This window comes from Ornithorhynchus anatinus, chromosome 10 (assembly GCF_004115215.2).
Source record: "Ornithorhynchus anatinus isolate Pmale09 chromosome 10, mOrnAna1.pri.v4, whole genome shotgun sequence".
Taxonomy (NCBI): domain Eukaryota; kingdom Metazoa; phylum Chordata; class Mammalia; order Monotremata; family Ornithorhynchidae; genus Ornithorhynchus; species Ornithorhynchus anatinus.
The window spans coordinates 47,582,915-47,604,055 of NC_041737.1; the positions used below are offsets into that span (position 1 = coordinate 47,582,915).

At 50.4% G+C, this 21,141-nt stretch overlaps 1 protein-coding gene across 14 annotated transcripts in view; it reads right to left on the reverse strand.

Moving 5' to 3' along the window:
• Positions 1-21,141, reverse strand: part of TSGA13 (testis specific 13) — a 235,058-nt gene that overhangs the window by 1,917 nt on the left and 212,000 nt on the right. For 9 of the 14 annotated variants that reach the window (XM_039913212.1, XM_039913211.1, XM_039913210.1 and 6 more), the window contains 5 exons: positions 9,360-9,569; positions 5,725-5,803; positions 5,187-5,258; positions 3,463-3,669; positions 95-234 (listed from right to left, as the gene is read on the reverse strand). In XM_039913212.1, coding sequence (XP_039769146.1) covers positions 95-234; positions 3,463-3,669; positions 5,187-5,258; positions 5,725-5,787 — 482 coding nt within the window. In that variant the 5' untranslated portion in view covers positions 5,788-5,803; positions 9,360-9,569. Of the gene's footprint in view, positions 1-94; positions 235-3,462; positions 3,670-5,186; positions 5,557-5,724; positions 5,804-6,212; positions 6,300-6,676; positions 6,769-9,359; positions 9,570-21,141 lie in introns of those variants that run through there. The other 5 variants (XM_039913214.1, XM_029072747.2, XM_029072749.2 and 2 more) reach the window with 5 other exon arrangements.

Here is a 21,141-nt window from a genome sequence, read left to right on the forward strand (position 1 = left end):
TTTCGGGCCAGCAGGGCCAAGAATCCTCCTGGGCTTGGTCCCAGTCACAACAAAGTGGACGGGAAAGGAGAGATTGGCAGGGTTAGGGCTTCACCTGAACCACTGCTTTTGCTTGGGTTTAGGGTCTTCTCCCAGGGTCACGGTAAAAGTCTTGTTTCGCCTGGCCCTTTCCGTCTTCTGCTGCGGCACCAGTGGGGGAAACCTGATGCGCTCCACGGACTTCTGTGGCTTCTGCTTCTCGTGCAGTAAAGGAAAAGACAGGGAGTTTGTGAGTGAGCAGGGCAGAATTCGCTTGAGGGAGAGGGTTCAAGGGTTGGGGGAGATGGAACAGCAGAGGGCTATGGAGCTGACCTTGAGCTATGTCCACGTTTTGAGGGAAGGGATAAAGATGGCTAATTAGGAAGGAGGAATCACTCTGGTCAAGCAGAGAACGTATCTACCAATTCTGTTATATTGTACTCTCCCAGGCGCTTAGTAAAGTGCTCTAAATTGTAAGCTCAGTTTAATAATCATGGTATTTATTAAGCGCTTACTATGTGCCAAGCACTTTTCTGAGCGCTGGGGTAGATACAAGGTTATCAGGTTGTCCCATGTGGGGCTCACAGTGTTAATCTCCATTTTACAGATGTGGTAGCTGAGGCACAGAGAAGTGAAGTGACTTGCCCAAGGTCACACAACAGACAAGTGGCGGAGCCGGGATTAGAACCCTCGTCCTCTGACTCCCAAGCCCTTGCTCTTTTCCCTAAGTCACGCTTTGGGCAGGGAACATGTCTACCGACTCTGTTCTAATTGTAATATATATTGTTATACTATATGATTAACATATTGATTGATCTGCATTCAGGAAGCCCTAATAAATAGAACTGATTGATTGAGAAATCCTTCCCAAGGAGAGGAATTGGTGGGTGACTGTCTGTGTGGATGGGGAGAAGCTGCCCTCTCCTTCCTCTTCTCCCACTACACCCCAGCTCACACTCTTTGCTCTTCTCAAGCCAGCCTGATCACCGTGCCTTGCTCACATCTCTCCCGCTGCTGATCACTTGCTCACAGCCTTGCCTGGAGCTTCCTCCCCATTCCAATCTGACAGACCGCAACTCTCCCCATTCCCAAATCCCTCCAGAAATTGATTCTCCTCCAGCAGGGATTCCTGATTAATTTCTCATCGCCCCTCAACTGCCACTTCAACATTTCTGCACCAGTTGAGCGCTTTTTTAAATGGTATTTGTTATGTGCTTATTACGTGCTAGACACTGTACTAAGCACTGGGGTAGATACAGGGTAATCGGGTTGGACACAGTCCACGTCTCACATGGGGGCCTCACAGTCTTAATCCTCATCTGACAGATGAGCTTATCGGGGGTGGGGAATGAGCCCATCAAGTCAGGCATATCGTACCTCCCAAGCGCCCAGCACAGTGCTCTGCACCCAGCAAGCACTCAAAAATATGTGATCGACTGGTTGATGGTGTGACTGAGGCACAGAGAAGTGGCATCAACCAATCAATCGACTGTATTTCCTGAACGCTCACTGTGCGCAGAACAATGCACCGAACACTTGGGAGCATACACCACAACCGAGTTGGCAGACACATTCCCTGCCCACAGCAAGATTTCAGTCAAGAGGGGACTTGCCCAAGGTCCCTCAGCAGACACGCGGCGGAGCCAGGATTAGAACCCAGGGCCTCTGACTCTCAGGCCCGTGCCCTATCCACTAGGCCATGTTAGCAGAAGAGATTCAGTTAGCACCTAAAAATACCACAATTATTCATATTATTACTCTGTTGGATACTTATCCTCAGTTTCACACCCTCCCCTTACCAGCCCTCCTTAGTTCTTCCACTCTGCTCAAGCCCCACTCTACCAACTGGTTTCTGAGGCCACAGTTCCACACTTTCCCGATTCCTGTTGGACTGTCATGTGCCACCAAGATGGCCAAGCCCCAACTCAACATAGAAGGGGCGGCATGGCCTCATGGATAGAGCACCGGCCTGGGGGTCAGAAGGACCTCGATTCTAATTCCGGCTCTGCTACTTATCTGCTGTGAACCTTGGGTAAGTAGCTTCGCTTCTCTGTGCCTCGGTTACCTCAGTTGTAAAATGGGAATTAAGACTGTGAGTCCCAACCTGTCCAACCTGACAACCTTGTTTCTACCCCAGCACTTAGTACAGTGCCTGGCACATAGTAAGTGCTTAACAAATACCATAAACAAAGAAACAAAACAACAGGCCAGTTCTAGAATACAGGGAGGGAAAGGACAAGACCACAGTATGTCCACTGACCAGAATCTTCTCTCTGGGACTCAGACAATGAGGCTGAGGGGCTCTACACGTGGGGCAAGAACCCAGAAATCCAGCTCCTGGACCCTTCCTGGCACAGTGTCGCTGGGCAGGCCGTTGGCTTGGTGACCTAGGCTAGCTCTTTGGAAGCTCACCCCTCTGTTTCTTGTCCTCTCCTCCTCCTTGACCAGCCATTCTCTGCCTCCACAGTGCTTCTTGGTGATCGGCTCTATGCCTTTCTGTGACTTCACAGCTCCTGCTCTCTCCACTCGGAGTAGGCCATTCAGTCCCTTCTCTCCTAGTCCCTCATTCCCAGAGGGGATCGCACGGCTTCCCCCCAGAGGGTACATTCTGGAATTCCGAGTAGAATTTCCAGCGTTTCTTGGGGGTTAGTGACAACCTGTGTGACATCATTGTAGAGGGCAGGGCTGGGGCAGGTTCAAAAGGTTCCCCAACCTCTCCATCCCATCTCTGAGAGCTCACCACCTCCAAGAGGCCTTCAAAGACTGAGCTTCCCCTTTTCCCTCTGCTCCCTCTCTGCCCCCCCCCCACCTCCCCTCAGCTAAGCCCCCTTGCCCCCCTTTCCCTCTGCTCCTCCCCCTCTCCCTTCCCCTCCCCTCAGCACTGTGCTCATTTGTGTAGATTTTTATTACCCTATTTATTTTATTACCCCATTTATTTCGTTAATGAGGTGTACATCCCCTTGATTCTATTTATTGCGATTAAGTTGTCTTGTTTTTGTCCGTCCGTCTCCCCCGATTAGACTGTAAGCCCGTCGATGGGCCGGGATTGTCTCTATCTGTTGTTGAATTGTACATTCCAAGCACTTAGTACAGTGCTCTACACATAGTAGGTGCTCAATAAATACTATTGAATGAATGAACGAATCTCTGACTCAGTTCCCTTAAAGTAGTTTATCCCAAGGGCCACTGGACCTCAAAACCAGCTTCAAATACTCAAATACCCTGTGGGAAAATGTAGGGACCCCCCTGGACCCCTGCTCTCAACCTGGCTAGCTGCTCTGTCTCTGAGAAGAACCACAGGGTCTCAGCTTCTTCATAAATGATGCCCTCCCACGGGGTGGAAGATGAACCAGAAAAGTGGACAACTTTGCCTCTAACCCTCTTCCCTCCTCCCTCCAAGTCCCTGCCACTCATTGTCCCCTTGGCCCGCCCATTGGCCTGTACCTCATTCAGCAGGTCCTGGGAGAAGTAGCGTGAGAGGGTGCCCTCTCCTTGCCAGTTGATCAGGGTGGGAAGTGGATTGTTGGTCAAGATCAGAGTGGTCATTTCCTGGTCAAACTCCAAAACCCGGAACAGGAGGCCTTTGTCTTGCCGGAAGTGGGTGGTGAACTGCTGGAGCTTTGAGGGCTCGAATGGCTTGTAGTACTGGGCCTGAGCGGAGATGAGGGTGTCTGGTGGGTGGGGGAGCAAGGGGAGGGGGTTGCAAATGGGGGTGGGGCTCGTCTTGGCCCCCCGTCTCTCTGCGAGGGGTTGGAAGACCTGCTCTGAGGGCCGGCGGGAGATCAAGGACTCTGTGCTAGAGGCAGGCAGGGCAGGCCAGGGCTCTTCGGTCAGAGCATGGGATGGGGCAGATAATCCCGAGGGGATCGACGGCATCATTCAGATCAAATCTGCTTCTGGGGTTTTTTTTTTGGTATTTGTTACGCATTTACTATGTGTCAAACAGCGTTCTAAGCAATGGGGCTGATACAAGTTAATTAGGTTGGACACAATCCCTTTCGTGCATGGGACAGTCTAAATAATAACAGTGATGTTGATGGTATTTGTTAAGCGCTTACTATGTGCCAAGCACTATTCTAAGGGCTGTGGTAGATACAAGGTAATCAGGTTGTCCCACAGGGCTCACAGTCTGGGGATTAAGTTACGGATGAGGTAACCGAGGCACAGAAAAGTTAAATGACTTGCTCATGGTCACACAGCTGACAAGTGGCAGAGCCAGGATTAGATCCCACAACCTCTGACTCCCAAACCCATGCTCTTTCCACTAAGCCACGCTAACTGGAGAATTGGAGGCCTAGAGAAGTGAAGTGACTTGCCCAAGGTCACACAACAGACAAGCAGCGGAGCTGAGGATAGAACCCAGGTCCTTTGGCTCGCAGGTCTGTGCTCTTTCCACTAGGCCACTCTACTTCTTCACGATCTGTAGGGTGCCTGGACGCCCCCCCCAGACAAGTCATCAGGTTACTCCCACTGCACAGGTACAATTTGGGCCCGCAGACTCCTCCCCTGCGCACAGCCTCCTCAAGGGCAGGGCCTGTGCCTTTTCCACCTATCGTATACCCCCCTTGGCTGGGTACGTCTTAAACACTTTGGTACTCTCCCCAGCGCTACAGTACTTAGGTAAAAAAATCTTGTACTCTCCTATTTTCCCCTGTTGCTTGGAACCTTCTTGTGAGCAGGGATCACATCTGTTGAATTGCACTTTCCCAAGTGCTTAGTAGAGTGCTCTGCACACAGTAAGTGCTTAATAAATTTTATTGATCGATTGATTCCCAATCATCTAGTACAGTAGAGACTCAATAATCAAAGGAATGGCTAGATGGGTGGATGGCTAGATGGGTGGATGGATGGATGGATGGATGGATGGATGGATGGATGGATGGATGGATGGATGGATGGATGGATGGATGGGTGTGTAGAAAGATGGGTGGATGGGTGGATGGACAGATAAATGGTTTTGTAGGTGAATGGAGTGGAGTCGATAGTGAATGCATGTACGCAAACATGTAAACATTTATGTATGCATGGATGGTAAGATTGTTCACATCCAGGCTCCCTCAAGGATGTCCAGCTAGACCCCTGGTAAAGGAGCAGGGGTTTTGGCTCTTAAATTAGATGTGGAAAGAGGGAGGTCAACAACCAGGGGATTGAGTGCTTCTTCCACCTACCAAGTCTGGTTGGATGGTGTACTCCTGAAGGTTCTCTAAGACAAACTTGGACTTCATTGTAATCTCCTGAGTCTTCAAGGGAGAGCATGAAACAGACACGTCACATTCTTCTGACTTTGACTTCTGACCATGCCCCGTTGCTGAGCCATTCTGGCCTAAGTCCTGGAGAAGCCTTCTAGCATCCCCTAGAAATTCCTCTATTAGTCCTGGGTTGGCCAACCAAGACGATGGAGATCAAAGCGGGGAAGAGCAGACGAAGGTTGACCCCTCCTGCCAGGAACTTTCTTCCCCCAGGCTCCCATCTCCGCAGTCGAGTTCTATTTGCCCCCACAACCCCACATGAGGACAGCCTTTGAGGAAGGGGCACAGTCTGGGGAAAAAATATAAGAGAGAAACAGAAGGGAGGAAGGAAAAGAGAATAGAGTATGGGCAGGAAAACCCTGGGAAACGAGGAAAGGAGAAAGGGTGGGAATGGGTGGTATCTACTGCTTGGGGAGTCCAGCACCACCCCTCGCCCACCCCGGTCCCCAGCAGTTACCCATTCCAGGGAGTCTGAAGCTTCCAGGTTGTTGTTTTTAGGCAGGTCTCTGGCCTCTTGCATTGTCTGTGGCGTTCAACTGGTTCCAGGGAGAGATGCGGCAGGTTAACAGGAAAGGAGCGGGAAGTGGACGGCAGGAGAGGTGAAAAGGGGGCTGGAGTTTTGAAGTGGTTGAGACTCTCCTGGCCCAGTTTGATAGAACACCCTATCTTCTGAACCTCAGGGTAGAGGTTATAGTATTTATTAGGTGCTTACTGGGTGCAGAACACTAGACTAAGCACTGGAAATGAATAACCAGGTGGGAATGGGACATGATCCCTCAGGGTATGGGATGGTCTGGCCTGGGAATCAGAGGGCGTGGTTCTCTTTCCTGCTCCAGCACTAGTCGGCTCAGGGGATTGTGGCCTCAGTTTCCCTTCTCGGTACAGTGAGAGAATAATCTCTTGATACTACCCAGTTGGAGAGAGGGGATCATGGGGAGAGCTGACCTTCCTCACCACCTCGATCCTGGGCGATGACCCTTCTTGCCCCTTGGGCTTCTCGGTCCTTCCTCCTCCTCAGGTTCCCGGGGGCTCCTTTAAGGCGGGGGAAAGGTGGGCGATGAGGCTGTGGCCTCCTAATTGGCACTGAAGTACTCCGGCCTCAGTGTTAAGGTTAAAAACCCGATGGAGAAGTTCCAGAGGGAGGAAACCCTCAATTGGCACTTCCTGAACAACACCAGCCACCAGCCCCTTGTGCTTTATGGGTCACCAGTGGCCCAAAGGCCAGATATCAGGAGAGTGGATTGGAGCAGGCAGATGATCTGTTGGCAGGTGATGCATGGGAGAGGGGGACAAGTCCTGCCAGTATTTGTTTTCTCCTTTGTCAAGGACGCCCAAATCTCAAGCATTTCTCTGGCGACAGTTTGCTGAGCCCCAAACCCGAGTGGAATGCTCCAGGAGAAGAACTGTACCCTTCAGGTCTTCTGGAATCCTTGGCGGCAGGAGGAAGGAGAAAGGCGTCAGTAGGGAGGTTTCCCAGTGTGGAAATCCCTGGAATTCTGGGGGCTGCTGTGCTCCATCCTGGAGGCTGAGACTGTGACATCACTTGCCCCACTGCCTACTCTGATCTCTGGGAGAAGAGTGGGGACAGTGGTGAAGCTGGAAATGCCTGATGGAATTGAATGGGGGCTCAGAAGGAGGCTACAAGGACTCAGATTCTGAGAAACACCCCTCTGAGTCCATCTTTCTCCTCCTTCCACCCTTCCAGACAGGACTCCTCCATGTTTTAAGGGCCAAAATCACCATACTACTTGATTAATGGATTAAATACAAATACCACCAAATCAATCAATCAGTGGTATTTATTGAGCACTTACTGTGTGCAGAGCATTGAACTAAGCACTTGGGAGAGTACAATATAAGCATGGCATAATGGATAGAACATGGGCCCGGGAGTTAGAAACTCATGGATTCTAATCCCGGCTCTGCCACTTGTCTGCTGTTTGACCTTGAACGAGTCACTTCACTTCTCTGGGCCTCAGTTTCCTTGTCTGTATAATGGGGATTGAGACTGGGTGCCCCATGTGGTGCAGGGACTGTGTCCAAACTAATTAGTTGGAATCCACCCCAGCGCCAAATGCAGTGCCTGTCACACAGTAAGCGCTTAACAAGTACCATCATCGTTGTTATTATTATTAGACTTGGAAGAACTGTTGTTTCCGGTATGGTTAATTATGAGAAATGGTGCTGCTTCCTTCTCTAAATAAATTTTGGTATTTGTTAAGCGCTTACAAGCAAAGCACTGTTCTAAGCGCTGCTCGCGGGGGGCAGGGGGGGATACAGAACAGAGTGATCAGGTTGTCCCACGTGGGGCTGACAGTCTTCATCCCCGTTTTACAGATGAGGTCGCTGAGGCTCAGAAAAGTGAAGTGACTTTGGGCAAAGTCACCCAGCTGACAAGCGGCGGGGCGGGCATTAGAACCCATGACCTCTGACTCCCAAGCCATGCTGCTTCTCTAGAAGGGCAACGTCAATATGACAGGGATTATGTAGTTGCAATCCTTTTAGGAAGCAGGGGGCTGCTCGACATGACCTTTGGAGGTCCCTTGTAACCCCAGATTTTTCTGAAATCTGACAAAGTCGGGGAGGCCGCGCAGCTAAAATGGTTGGGCAGGTGCTGCCCTCTAGTGGGGCCGAGGAGGAATAAGTCCCCAGATCCCCCCGCTCTTTCCAGGTTTGCCTTTTTCGGAAGCAAGTCTCAGGAGCAGCGGCACCATTTATTGGGCACGCACTTGTTGCAGGACACTGTACTAACCGCTTGGGAGGTACAGAATAGTAAAGTGATTCGTTCCCTGCCCACAGGGCCCTCACGCCATAATGGGGGCGACTGTCATAAAAACCTCCACGACTAGAGGGGTCAAAAGTGGACTTGAGAACTAATGATGATGTTGGTATTTCTTAAGCGCTTACTATGTGCCGAGCACTGTTCTAAGCGCTGGGGTAGATACAAGGGAATCAGGTTGTCCCACGTGGGGTTCACAGTCTTAATCCCCATTTTACAGTTGAGGCAACCGAGGCACTGAGAAGTTAAGTGACTTGTCCAAAGTCACACAGTTGACAGGTGGCAGAGCCGGCTTTAAAACCCGTGACCTCTGACTCCTAAGCCCGTGCTCTTTCCACTGAGCCACGCTGCTTCTCTAACTAAGTAGAACTAAGTAGGGTGTAAAAACATTCCTTAACGCAGGAGCCGGATGAAGGGATGATACGGCTCGTTTGGGCAGTTTGTTCCCAGGGAACGTATTTTACAAGAAAGGCACTCAGTGCTGGGCAATGTCTCAGTGGCAGCTGGCAGGATTTTGGAGAGGACAGGAGCCCCACCCAGTCCCCAGCCTTCTCGCCAGTGCTCTGACTCTGCCAGCTTTCACGTCAGAGCGGACCGGGTTCCCCAGGGTGGCCACAGAGGAACAGGGTCTCGCAGATTTCAGGTCAGCCCAGCCCACACCGGTGAGGCCAGAAGTGAACTTGACCTTGTCCAGTTGTCACTGGGTGATGCTGGGGCTAATAATGCCATTAATCCTCAGACAGTACAGCACTGCCAGTTAGCCAGTGTGGCCGAGGGGAAGGACTTCAGCGTGGCAGCAGGGGGGCTGCAATGTCATAATAATAATTATGGTATTTGCTAAGCACTTACTACGTGCCAGGCACTGAAATAAGAGCTGGGGTGGATACAAGAGAAATGGGTTGGACAAGTAAGCACTTATATACCACAGTCATTGTTATTATTGAGAATGAACGCATCTAGGTAGCTCAGAATCCCAATTCTGCCCTCTCTGAGGAGAAAGAACAGACTGCCTTAGACCCACATGGGCTCCTCTGCCCCAGTAAGATGGGGGGGGAGGGAAGAGAGAGAGAAAAACTCTTGCCACACACAGGGTGTAAAGACATCTTGTGTTGTCCTCATGGGTGTGAGGGGAGAGACATGCTGGAGCCCCCGAGGTGAAGCAGAGAGCCAGGTGGCAGCGGGGCCGCCTGGGGCTTCCGCTGGCAGCCTTGTTGCCCTGCTCTCCTCCTCCTCTCCACCACCTCCTTAACTGCCCCAAAGAGGCAGGCTGGAGAGGGTGCACAGAGTCCCCTGGCAGGTTCCCAGTTTCTCACCTGAAGACAAATGTTTCATTTCCCAGAATTTTCCTCAGTTCCTTATAGGTCAATCCCCCTATGATTTCACATAGGTGACGGTGGCTTCCAGATTCCAAATGGAGCTGATTTTTCAGTCCTGGAGCAAAAGAGACTCCCGAGGGTTCAGGTGCAGAGAGTTATACTTTTCTTCTCCTTCAGAGGCAGCTGGAGGCTTCCAAACCTTCCAAACTTTCTCAAAACAAACAAACAAAAAATCACCTTTGGACAGAGATCCAATGTGGAAAGTTTGGGCCCTGAAGCATAATGTTTCTGAGGTTACAAGAACCTGTAAACAGGGGGCTATAATTAAGATCATTTTGCAACCACGGAGTCGAGCATTTGATGCTGCAGATGCTATAATTAACTTTCTCCTGGCTTGGATTGTGCCAGGTGTGTAAAGACACTTTGTGGGAGGTGGGAGGGAAAGGGATGGGGTCACTAACTCTCTTAAAACTCCACTGAAGTCCTGGGAAGGTAGTACTGCCTTGGTGACCCAAGAGAATTAGTGCTCTTTCAAAAGTTCCCACTCTGAGTCGGGGAGAAACCCATCCCCGCAGCTGAAGGAGGGGCATTTTGTCCTGGCAGATGAGGAGCACAAAGGGAAAAGCAGCCTGGACTTTAGGGTTTCTGCAAAAGCACAGGTTTAAGCATCCAGCTTTCACCGTGCTGGGCCCAATCCTTGAACTGGGGAGTAGTTTGGGGTGTTTGGTTATTATTTATAAACCTGAAAGATGTTTTCACAAACTGTGGAAGAGGGGTTTGAGGCAGCCAAAGAGCACAGGGCGGAGCAAGAGCAGGCAGGCCTGGAAGAAGCAAATATGGGGTGCTTGGAACAAAGCCGGCCTTATTATAGCGCTAATTCGTTCACGCTGTTGGAATTTGCCAGTCGGCCATGCGGTGTGGATGTAAATTGCCCAGCCTCCGAATAATGTTCTCTCTCTTCACTTATTCTGGCACAATCTCCTCTCTCCCCACCCCCGCACCCCCGACATCCCCTATCTTGGCCCTCAGGATGGAAACGCAACCCATCATTTCCCATGGTCTCTGCTATTAATAATAATTATTATTATTATGGTATTTGTTAAGCACCTACTATGTGCCAGGAACTGTACTAAGCACTAAGTAGGAACTGTACTAAGCACAGGGATGAATACAAGCAAATCGGTTTGGCACAGTCCCCATTCCACACTGGGTTCACAGTCTTCATCCCCATTTTACAGATGAGGTAACTGAGGCCCAGAGAAGTGAAGTGATTTGCCCAAGATCACACTCCAGACAAGCGATTGAACCGGAATTAGAACCCATGACCTTCTGACTCCACGCTCAATGGTGCTCTCTGAATAGTTGCTTAATGTAATGCAATGGACCATGGCAGAAATGCAGGGCAAAGGTGAGATGGGGTGAGCGGTAATGTCACAAGAGGATGGGTGAATTGGTCTCGGTCTCCTTCGCTGAAGCCTCTTCCCCCTCCCATCCTTTAACTGTTGGAGTTCCTCAAGGGTCAGTTCTCGGCCCTCTTCTGTTCTCCATTTACACTCACTCCCTCAGTGAACTCATTCACTCTCACGGCTTTGACTACCATCTCTACGCAGATGACACGCAGATCTACATCTCCTCCCCTGTCCTCTCCTTCAGGCTCGCATCTCCTCCCGCCTCCGGGATGTCTCCACCTGGATGTCGGCCCGCCACCTAAAACTCAACATGAGCAAGACTGAGCTCCTCATCTTCCCTCCCAAACCTGGTCCTCTCCCAGACTTCTCTATCACCGTGGATGGCACCACCATCCTTCCTGTCTCTCGGGCCCGCAATCTCGGTGTCATCCTTGACTCGTCTCTCTCGTTCACCCCACACATCCTATCCGTTACCGAGACCTGCCGGTTTCACCTATACAATATCGCCAAGATCCGCCCTTTTCTCTCCACCCAAACGGCTACCTTACTGCTACGGGCTCTCGTTATATCCCGGCTAGACTACTGTGTCAGCCTTCTCTCTGACCTCCCTTCCTCCTCTCTCGCCCCGCTCCGGTCTATTCTTCACTCCGCTGCCCGGCTCATCTTCCTGCAGAAACGATCTGGGCATGTCACTCCCCTTCTTAAACACCTCCAGTGATTGCCTATCAACCTCCGCTCCAAACAAAAACTCCTCATTCTAGGCTTCGAGGCTCTCCATCACCTTGCCCCTTCCTACCTCTCCTCCCTTCTCTCTTTCTACCACCCACCCCGCAAGCTCCGCTCCTCTGCCGCCCACCTCCTCACCGTCCCTTGGTCTCGCCTATCCCGCCGTCGACCCCTGGGCCACGTCCTCCCGCGGTCCCGGAACGCCCTCCCTCCTCACCTCCGCCAAACTGATTCTCTTCCCCTCTTCAAAACCCTACTTAAAACTCACCTTCTCCAAGAGGCCTTCCCAGACTGAGCTCCCTTCTCTCTCTACTCCCTCTACCACCCCCCCTTCACCTCTCCACAGCTAAACCCTCTTTTCCCCCTTTCCCTCTGCTCCTCCACCTCTCCCTTCCCCTCCCCACAGCACTGTACTCATCCGCTCAACTGTATATATTTCCATTACCCTATTTATTTTGTTAATGAATTGTACATCGCCTTGATTCTATTTAGTTGCCATTGTTTTTACGAGATGTTCTTCCCCTCGACTCTATTTATTGCCATTGTTCTTGTCTGTCCATCTCCCCCGATTAGACTGTAAGCCCGTCAAATGGCAGGGACTGTCTCTATCTGTTGCCGACCTGTTCATCCCAAGCGCTTAGTACAGTGCTCTGCACATAGTAAGCGCTCAATAAATACTATTGAATGAATGACATCTTAGGACCCAAACCAATTATCTGCTAAGGTGCTAAGGAGTTTGTGAGGAGGTGGTACAGAAGTAAACTCCAAGGAAGGACTTGGGGGAAACAAGGGATGGGGCAGATGCATGAAACAGTGGAAGCTTCTCCTGAATGGACAGTTCTCCTCCTTTGGGCTTGGAATATGTTCCCAGGATGACGTCTTTGACCTTTGTAAACATTCCCAAGACGCAGGGAATGTGTATACCATGCTCAGCCACTGGCTGGGGAAACTGAGTCATGGGTTGAAGAAGCGAGAGCTACAGAGATAGATCCAGGCCCAGGCCCATACCTATCATCTTCTGGCCTGGGGCTTGGTTCATTCTAGGGGTTATGCAATCTCTTCATCACATTTGTGACCTTCACTGGCCAGAAGACACCACTGGATACCAAATACCGAAAGGTCACTTGTCAATAAATCAGCCATCTCACGTACGGCGGTTGACAGTCCAATCGGTGAAGGCGCTAATCACCCACACATACCCTTAACCCCCAACTCTGAACCTGAGCTCTAACCTTGACCCTTACCTTAAAAGGAATTAATCCTAACCCGAGCCTAGGCCATAATTCAGTGGTTCAGGTCGCTGCCAAGTTGATTTCAACTTTTGAAAACATCAACTGTGGATAACTGGACTTTGAACGTTCGATTTTAAGGATTCTGATTTCACCCTAATCGGATCCATCTCCCAGCGGGGCATCAACTGCAGACTGAATCAAAAGGCTGTTCCTCTTTCTCCCAGCCCCCTCAATAAGAGAGCCCTCTCATTCTCTCCTTCCCTGGTAGAAATGGCTGTGGGCTAGCTACTTCCACTTACAGTTGCCTCCCCACCCAGTTCTTGTTCGCTTGCGACGGGCTGTCGCTCCAGCCAGTTCGAGTGGATTTTGCAAATAACAAGCTCTGAGCTGCCAAGTTTAGCAGGGGCAGGCGGGAAATCGGGCAGCTTAGCATCCCTCTGAATGTCAGACAGAGCCGCTCCTTGTCCTTGGCTTAACTACAAACACACATCACGCGGAAGAATTAGGGAAGTCCTCCTTCATAGAATCGTGTTTGTTATTAGTAGCAGAGGGATGGGCAGGAAGGGGGCACTTATTAAAAAATGCCCTTGGCCAGGAGTGAAGGGGTAATAAACACCAAGGTAGCCCTTCGTGGGTCTCTCTTTCCATTCTTTCTCCTGCCCCTGGAACACACTGACTTCCCAAAGACTGAACCATTTGCAGAAATTGCCCTGATTCATTCATTCGATTGTATTTTTTGAGCGCTTACTGTGTGAAAAGCACTGTACTAAGCACTTGGGAGAATTGCAGTGAGCCAGCCTCCTTGCTTGCTTGTCTGGTTTAGACAGCACACATGATAGAACAGTAATAATAATTTACAGTATTGCGGTTTTTATTAAGCATTTACTATGTGCCAGGCATTGTGCTAAGCGCTGGGGTAGAAATAAGATAATCGGGTTGGACACAGTCCCCATCCTACATAGGTCTCACAGTCGTAATCCCCACTTTACAGATGAGGTAGCCGAGGCACAGAGAAGTGAATCTACTTGCCCGAGGTCACACAGCAGGCAAGTGGCAAAGGCGGGATTAGAACCCAGGTCCTCTGACTCCCAGGCCCAGGCTCCATCCACGAAGCCACGCTGCTTCTAATAGTACCGAAGAAGGTTTATTTAGCCGGGAAAGACCTGGGGGCCATAAGTGACCAGAAGCTGAACGCGGACCAGCACTATAAGGGCATCACCGGGAGTGTGGCATCTTAGAGTCTAACCTGAATCCCTCCTGCTGTAACCGAATCCCATTCCTTCTAGGCTCGTTCACAACAATCCACTGCTTCTCAACTCTAACCACACAAAACTGGTCCCTGTGAACGCAAATTTAGACCCTCTCGCCTTCCTCCCTCCAATACGTGACCTCCCTCCACTCGGGGAGGAAGCCGGCTTATTCTCCCCAATTCACAGACGAGAAAACCGAGGCACACGGAGGGTAGGGCGATTACCGTTGGCCGCCCTCGGGACCGTAAGCTCTCCGTGGGCAGGGAACGGGTCTACCGACTCTGTTATAGTCTACTCTCCCTAGTGCTTAGTACAGTGCTTTGCACACCGTGAGTTCTCAATAGATGCGATCGATGGATCGATGGGCTGCCGAGGCAGCTTGAGAAGGGGGTGAGAATGAAGCCAGGGATCTGGTTCCCGGTTCCGCAGCCCCACCGCTGCGGATTCGGCTGCCATCTCGGAAGGCAAGAGGAGGGTCGGTGCCACGCCTGGGGGTGGACAGCAGCGAGGGGAGAAGGTCGAGGACGACGAGGTTCATCCTTCGCCTAAGCCATCTCCCCTGTTCCTGTCCCCCGACCCCCGGGGCCTGGGTGCGAGCTTCGAGGCTCTGGCCTCGGTGCTGAACCTTCCTCTCGGGCGGAGTGGACCTGGAATTCATTCATTCCTCCCATCGCATTTTTTGAGCGCTTACTGTGTGCGGAGCACCGGACTAATAACAATAGTGACAGCGGCCCCCCCGCAGCAGATCCCCTCCTAGGTCTGGGCTGGGTCTCAATCAATCAATCGTTCGTATTTAGTGAGCACCTACCGTGCACTGTACTGAGCGCTTGGGCGAGTACAATGTACGGAACTGAGTCGGTAGACGGGTTCCCCGCCCATGACGAGTCTATAGTCTAGAGGAAGAGACTAGAGGGTCTTCTGCTAAAGTGTAAGCTCGATGAGGGCAGGGAATGTGTCTATTAATATATTGTATTCACTCGATTTTTTTTAGTGCGGTGTTTTGCATAGAGTAAGCACTCAGTGTGACGGATTGATTGATTCTACCAGTCCCAGTGGAGAGAGGTGGGTGGTAGGTCCCTTCTCGGTGGTAGGTCCCTTCTCTGGCCAGAAATATTGAGGCACTCGCTTGCTTTCTCTCTCCATCCATTGACCCTCAGTTCCTGGCCCCAAGGCCACTGGTTTGGCCGAGAGGATCCAGTTGGGAGCCACTCTGTGCCTAGCGCTCTGCCGGAGTCCGAATATGGAGCTGTTCCAAGAGGCGCCGCCAGGATCCTTGGAGAGGTCAGAAGTGAAATCCACAGCGTGAGCTCAGGGCCGTCCAGAAGCTGGAGCGAAGGAGGGGAGCCTTCCATTATTTGGCTTTCAAATGGCAGCCTCCAGAGTGCCAGGAAGCTGGGCTTAGACGGGTCATCGACAGACATCATGGGTAGGACCGAGTTCCAAAGTCAAGTTTCCCCAGGTATCCCCTTGGAATATCACAGGGTACTGCAGTTTCCAAGTGCTTAGTACAGTGCACTGCACCCAGCAAGTACTCAACAAATACCACCACGGCTACTAGTAGACAAGACTGCTGTCAGCTGTCAATGTTTCCTCTCCATCCAAACTGCTGCCATGCTCGACCAAGCACTTATCCCATCCCACCATGACTACTGCATCTGCCTCCTCGCGGACCTCCCAGCCTCCTGTCTCTCCCAACTCCGATCCTTACTTCATTCATTCAATAGTATTTATTGAGCGCTTATTATGTGCAGAGCACTGTACTAAGCGCTTGGAATGGACAATTCGGCAACAGAGAGAGACAATCCCTGCGCAATGACGGGCTCACAATCTAACTGGGGGAGACGGACGGCAGAGCAAAACAGAACAAAACAAAACAACATTATCATGATGAATAGAATCAAGGGGATATACACCTCATTAACAAAATAAATAGGGTAATAAATAATATATACACATGAGTACAGTGCTGAGGGGAGGGGAAGGAAGGAGTGGAGGAGCAGAAGAGGTGTGGGGAGGGGAGGGGGGAGCAGAGGGAAAGGGGGCTCAGCTGAGGGGAGGGGAAGGGGAAAGGGGGAGGAGCAGAGGGTGGAGGGGGAGCAGAGGGAAAAAGGGGGCTCAGTCTGGAAAGGCCTGCTGCATGGATCAATAAAAAGGTTCAACCCATGTCTCCCCACGCCTCAAGAATCTCCATTGGCTGCCCATCCACCTCCACGTCAAACAGAGACTCCTTATCGTCGGCTTTAAAGCACTCGACCAACTTGTCCCATACTACCTCACCTCACTGATCTCCTATTACAGCCCAGCCTACACACTAAGCTCCTCTAATCCCAGTTTACTCATTGTGTCCCTATCTCATCTATCTTGCCCCCTTTCCCACAACCTCCTCCTAGCCTGGAACTCCCTCTCCCTCCATATATTCCAGAATACTCTCTCTCCACTTTCAAAGCATTATTAAGGTCATGTGTTCTCGAAGAGGCCTTCCCTGATTAAGCCCTCTTTTCCTCAGCTCACTTTTCCTCCTGCATCTATGCACTTCACTCTGTGACCTTTGGACACTTAATAATAATTATGGCATTTGGTTCTTACTATGTGCCAGGCACCAGGATAGATACAAGCTCATCAGGCCGGGCACAGTCCATATCCCTGGTGGGGCTCACAGTCTTGATCCTTATTTTACAGATGAGGTAACTGAGGCCCAGAGATATGGAGTGACTTGCTCAAGATCACACAGCAGACAAGTGGATGAGCCCATGACCTTCTGAGTCCCCGGTCTGAGCCCTATTTGCCCCATCCCCTGCCCCACAGGCCTTATGTATATATCTTTAAATTATATATTATAAATTATTTATTCATATTAATATATGTTTCCCCCTCCAGACTGTAAGCTTGTTATGGGTAGGGAACGTGTCTGCTAATTCTATTGTAATGTACTCTTCCAAACACTTAGTACAGTGCTCTGCACATAGTAAGCACTCAGTAAACACGAATGATATTCCTTCTGGAATTCTGCAAGACTTGGACCTACTTTTTTCCTCTACTTTTCTCTACATTCATTCACTTGGGGAGTTCAATTACTTCCGAGGTTTCAGCTACCACTTCTATGTGGATGACTCCCAAATCTACATCTACAGCTCTGTCTGCTCCACTGATTTTCGGTCTTGCAACTCCTCTCGCTTTTGGGATACCTTCATCTAGATGACCCACTGGCAGCTTGAACTTAATAGATTAAGAAGTGATCCTCCTAAACCACCTGTCCGAACTTTCCCATCTCCTTCGACAACATCGCCATTCTCCCTATCCCAGGAGCTCATGGTCTTGGCATCACCTTTCTCTCTCCTTTCTCACTGACTTACACAGTCAGTCTCTAAATCCGGTCAGTCCTTTCTTTCATCTGTCCCTCCCTCTCCACCTCGACGACCCCTATCTAGCCTACTTTTAACAGCGCATTCTTAAAATGGAGTTTGGAACCCATCACTACCTTCCTGCAAAATCTCCAATGGCTAGCCATTTCTTGCATGAAAGACAATTTTCTCAGCATTGGTTTCAAGCCTCTTCTCCGGTTATCTTCCTCTTACCTATCTGATCGCTTCTCCTGCTTCATCTGAGCCCATGCTCTCTACTCCTCCCAAACTAACCTTCTAACTGTGCCTTGCTTGCAACTCTCCAATCTGACACACTGCTCACATGGTTCCCTTAAATGGAACTCCCTCCTTTACCAAAGCACATCCCTCCCCATCTTCGAAGCCCACCTATAAAGCCATCTCTTCCAAGAGGCCTTCTCTGATGAATCCCAACTTTCTTGCTCACGCAACTCCATCAGTCACCTCAACTTGCAGGTATATATGTTTATTTCTTTGTTTTCTATTTATAGATTGATTTCTTTTGCTTTTAGCATTTGAAAAAAGGCTCTCACTTTCTGCTTGTTAATTCTTACTGGCAGCTTGTGGTCGCTTGTCCCCTGCATTAGAAGGCAAGCTCCACAAAGACAAGCACTGTGCCGGCTCTTTCTATTCGATGTTCCCCAAGGATCTAGTACAGTGCTCTAATCAATGCTTTTGATAATTACGATTAATCCTAACAATTACCCTAAGAGATGGTGTTATTAGTTTGGTTTTTCAAGTGAAGAGACTGAGGCAGAATGGCAAAGTTTGTTCCAGGGTCACACAGTGAGTCAGTGTTGAGTCGAGGGGCTCTCTCCAAAGCCCAGCATTCCTACACATTAGAATTCATGCTTCTCCCAAAGGGATTATGAACTAAATCTCTTTTACAGGGCTGAAGTTGGGGATGGGAAGGTCCCACTGGATCCATTGAGGTCCCTCACCTCACCCCTTTCCTCTTACCTCAATTTCATTCCTTTCACCAAGGAATTCAGACCCAGTACAGACAGGACTTCACTGAGCTTCGCTGCACCTCAGAAAAGCAGGTAAGGGGCCACACGAGTATGGGTAGGAGTCCGATTTCTCCGCCCCAAGCTCTGGGCCCACGCCGCTTTGCTGTTGAGAAAGGGATGCCTCGCTCGTCCCCGTCCCTCCCCCTTGGCTTGCTGAGTCACTGACAACCCAAGGTGGGGGAGGCTGTTCCTTGCACAAAGAGTAGGCAGAAAAGGAAGAAACCGTCCCCTCCAGTCAAACATGCCCAAGGTCTGTGCTTCGGTAGAGATCAGTTTCCAGACAGCTAAGGAGCCTGGCGCCTGCCTGGCACAACCCAACAGCTTTGTCCTGCCACACCAAGCTCTTGGCATCACTTTCTGCAGCTGCTAGGCATGTGCCATCCTCTACCCAACCAACCCAAGCAGGTGGTCCAGGGTGCGCTCTGGACTGGAGCCAGGAGAGCAAGGAGAGTTCTTTTTTAAGGACATTTTCCTCTCAATAGCAGCACCATTACGGGTCCCAACGCCAGCCACTCTTCCTCCTCCTTTTTCTCCTCTAGTACTATCGATGGATCTCCTTCCTGACCAATCTCCCCGTGCCCCCCGCAACTTTGCAAGGAGCAGAATATATCTCCCGTTCCCCCTCCCCTCCTTGGGCGTTGGAAAAGTATTTCTTCCCAGGTGGCAAGTCTGCACAACTTTGTCCAAAGACTTCTTTGCCGCACCCACATACCAACTTGGTGCCAGCCTGCTCCCTTCCAAGGCATTTCCTATTGTTTCTAGGCAGTGGGCATGGCTGGCTGCACCACACCAATGCCACCTGGGTGGGATAGGCCTGGTCGGAAAAGGATGGCTGCACAAATATTTGCTAAAGCATGTTCTTTGGCCCGAAGGGTATTGGGCAAGCTAGAGGAGAAGAGAGCTCAGGGTTTGTCTTTCAGAGTCCTAAAGCCATAAGGAGATAGCATGTCTCCTGGAGCCCAACCTAAAAAGGGTGAAGGCCCATAACACCCCGTGGTGATGAGGATTGGGGTCTTGCAGTATGACAGACTCAGATAGGGTGGATGATCCACAGTGCACTTGGACATTTGTCCAGTGACCTAAAGGGTAAATTGTGCTTTACTGTATTTTTCCAGAAGGGGTGGGGAGACTGTCCCAAATCACACCCGCTATTGACGTCAAATGCACCGCCCACGCTCAGAAGTCTCGTCCCTAGAAACGTTGTCCAGTGACATGGCAACAGCGGCAATTGCTGAGCCTGCTGGGAGGAGGCAGTCCAGTCCGGGGTACAGTGTGTCCTGAGTTCTTATCTCCTTCCTCCCCCAGACTTTCTGGCCAGGCCTGTGTGGGGCGGGCCCTTTTTTTTTAAAAAAAAAATTCTAATGGAAAATTCCTCTGCGCCCTGAAGAATCTGCACCCTTTAGCACACACTAAGGGCATACAGGGGAGTGCAGCGCAGGCAGCCACATATCGTGAGTCCAGCCCCGGAGCCCACCCTGGGAAACTTGAGGTCAGTGTGGCTACCTGATGGACAGAGAACCACCCCTCCAGCCCCCACACCTGTTTCCCCAACATTGTCTCTCTGCAGGGGACCTCCGGGGCAGCTCCTAGAGATCAAACAGGGTGGGTAGGGACTGAAGGAGCAGCACACAGTCAGTGGCACTCCCAGACAGCAGCTAGCAGTGGCGTGGGCCCCTGGGCCAGCCAAAACACCCCTTCAGCATGGGCTGGAACAAACCACTTACAATTCCAAATGCTTTGCAAAGCCTTAGCGGGCTGTCCAGAGGGCAGCTTGAAAGATAATCCCCACCCAGGAGGTGATCAGCCCAAAGAAAGCAAACATGGGGGCCGTGAGGAGTACGGGAGGAGCGGGGCAAACCCAGGTAGTAGGGAAAGGGCAACGCTGGGAAGGGATGAAGAGAGAGCCGGTCAGGGTCACGCTAGGCTCACTGGGGGCCTACAAAGGGAGAACTACATTCCCTCCACACTAAGTTCCTTGAGGGTAAACTCCAGTGTACCTTCCCAAGTGCTTAGTACAGTGCTCTGCACAAAAATGCTTTGTCGGTACCGTTAACTGATGAAGAATTAGTACCACGGGGCCAAGCTGAGGGCTGCTTAGCACTACAGGATTTTTTCTCTCACCAGATGCCAAGGCCAACATTACAGAAGCCAAACAGCCTGCAACCAAGTCTGCTTCTCTTTCACCCACTTCCTTCCACACCTATTGGAGGAAGAGCCCTCCCCTAGATGGTTCTTACCTGAGGGGAAAATAGCCTCGTTAGTCCAAGGACCAACTCTGTTATACTGTACTCTCCCAAGCACTTAGTATAGTGCTCTGAACACAGAAGATGTTCAATCAATACAATTTCTTCATTGACTGATTGGAAATGAATTTGCCATTCTCTCTCCAAACGGTTCTTGAGAGGGTGAGTTCGACTTGACTGAAAGAGTCTGCTTTCCTCCTATATCTGTTAATGAAAAACACATTTGCCTGGGGAAGCCTGGGTCCAGAGGTGACTTATTACCTTAACACATTTCTGGTTTCACTTGAGAGTTGGGACAGCCTGAAACCAAATTTGGGAAGACTGATGAAAAAACCCTTTCTGCCAGCATTTTCCATAAACATTTCCCTTTTACAACCTCAAAAAAAGTTGTAAATTTGGGATAAAGTTAAAAAATATTCTTCTGAAATATTTTCTTTTAGAATGATGAGAGAAATACTGAAGACAGGCACGGTTTTCAAATGTTACTCGTTTGCCCTTTACTCCCTCAAAATGAGTTCAAATAATCATA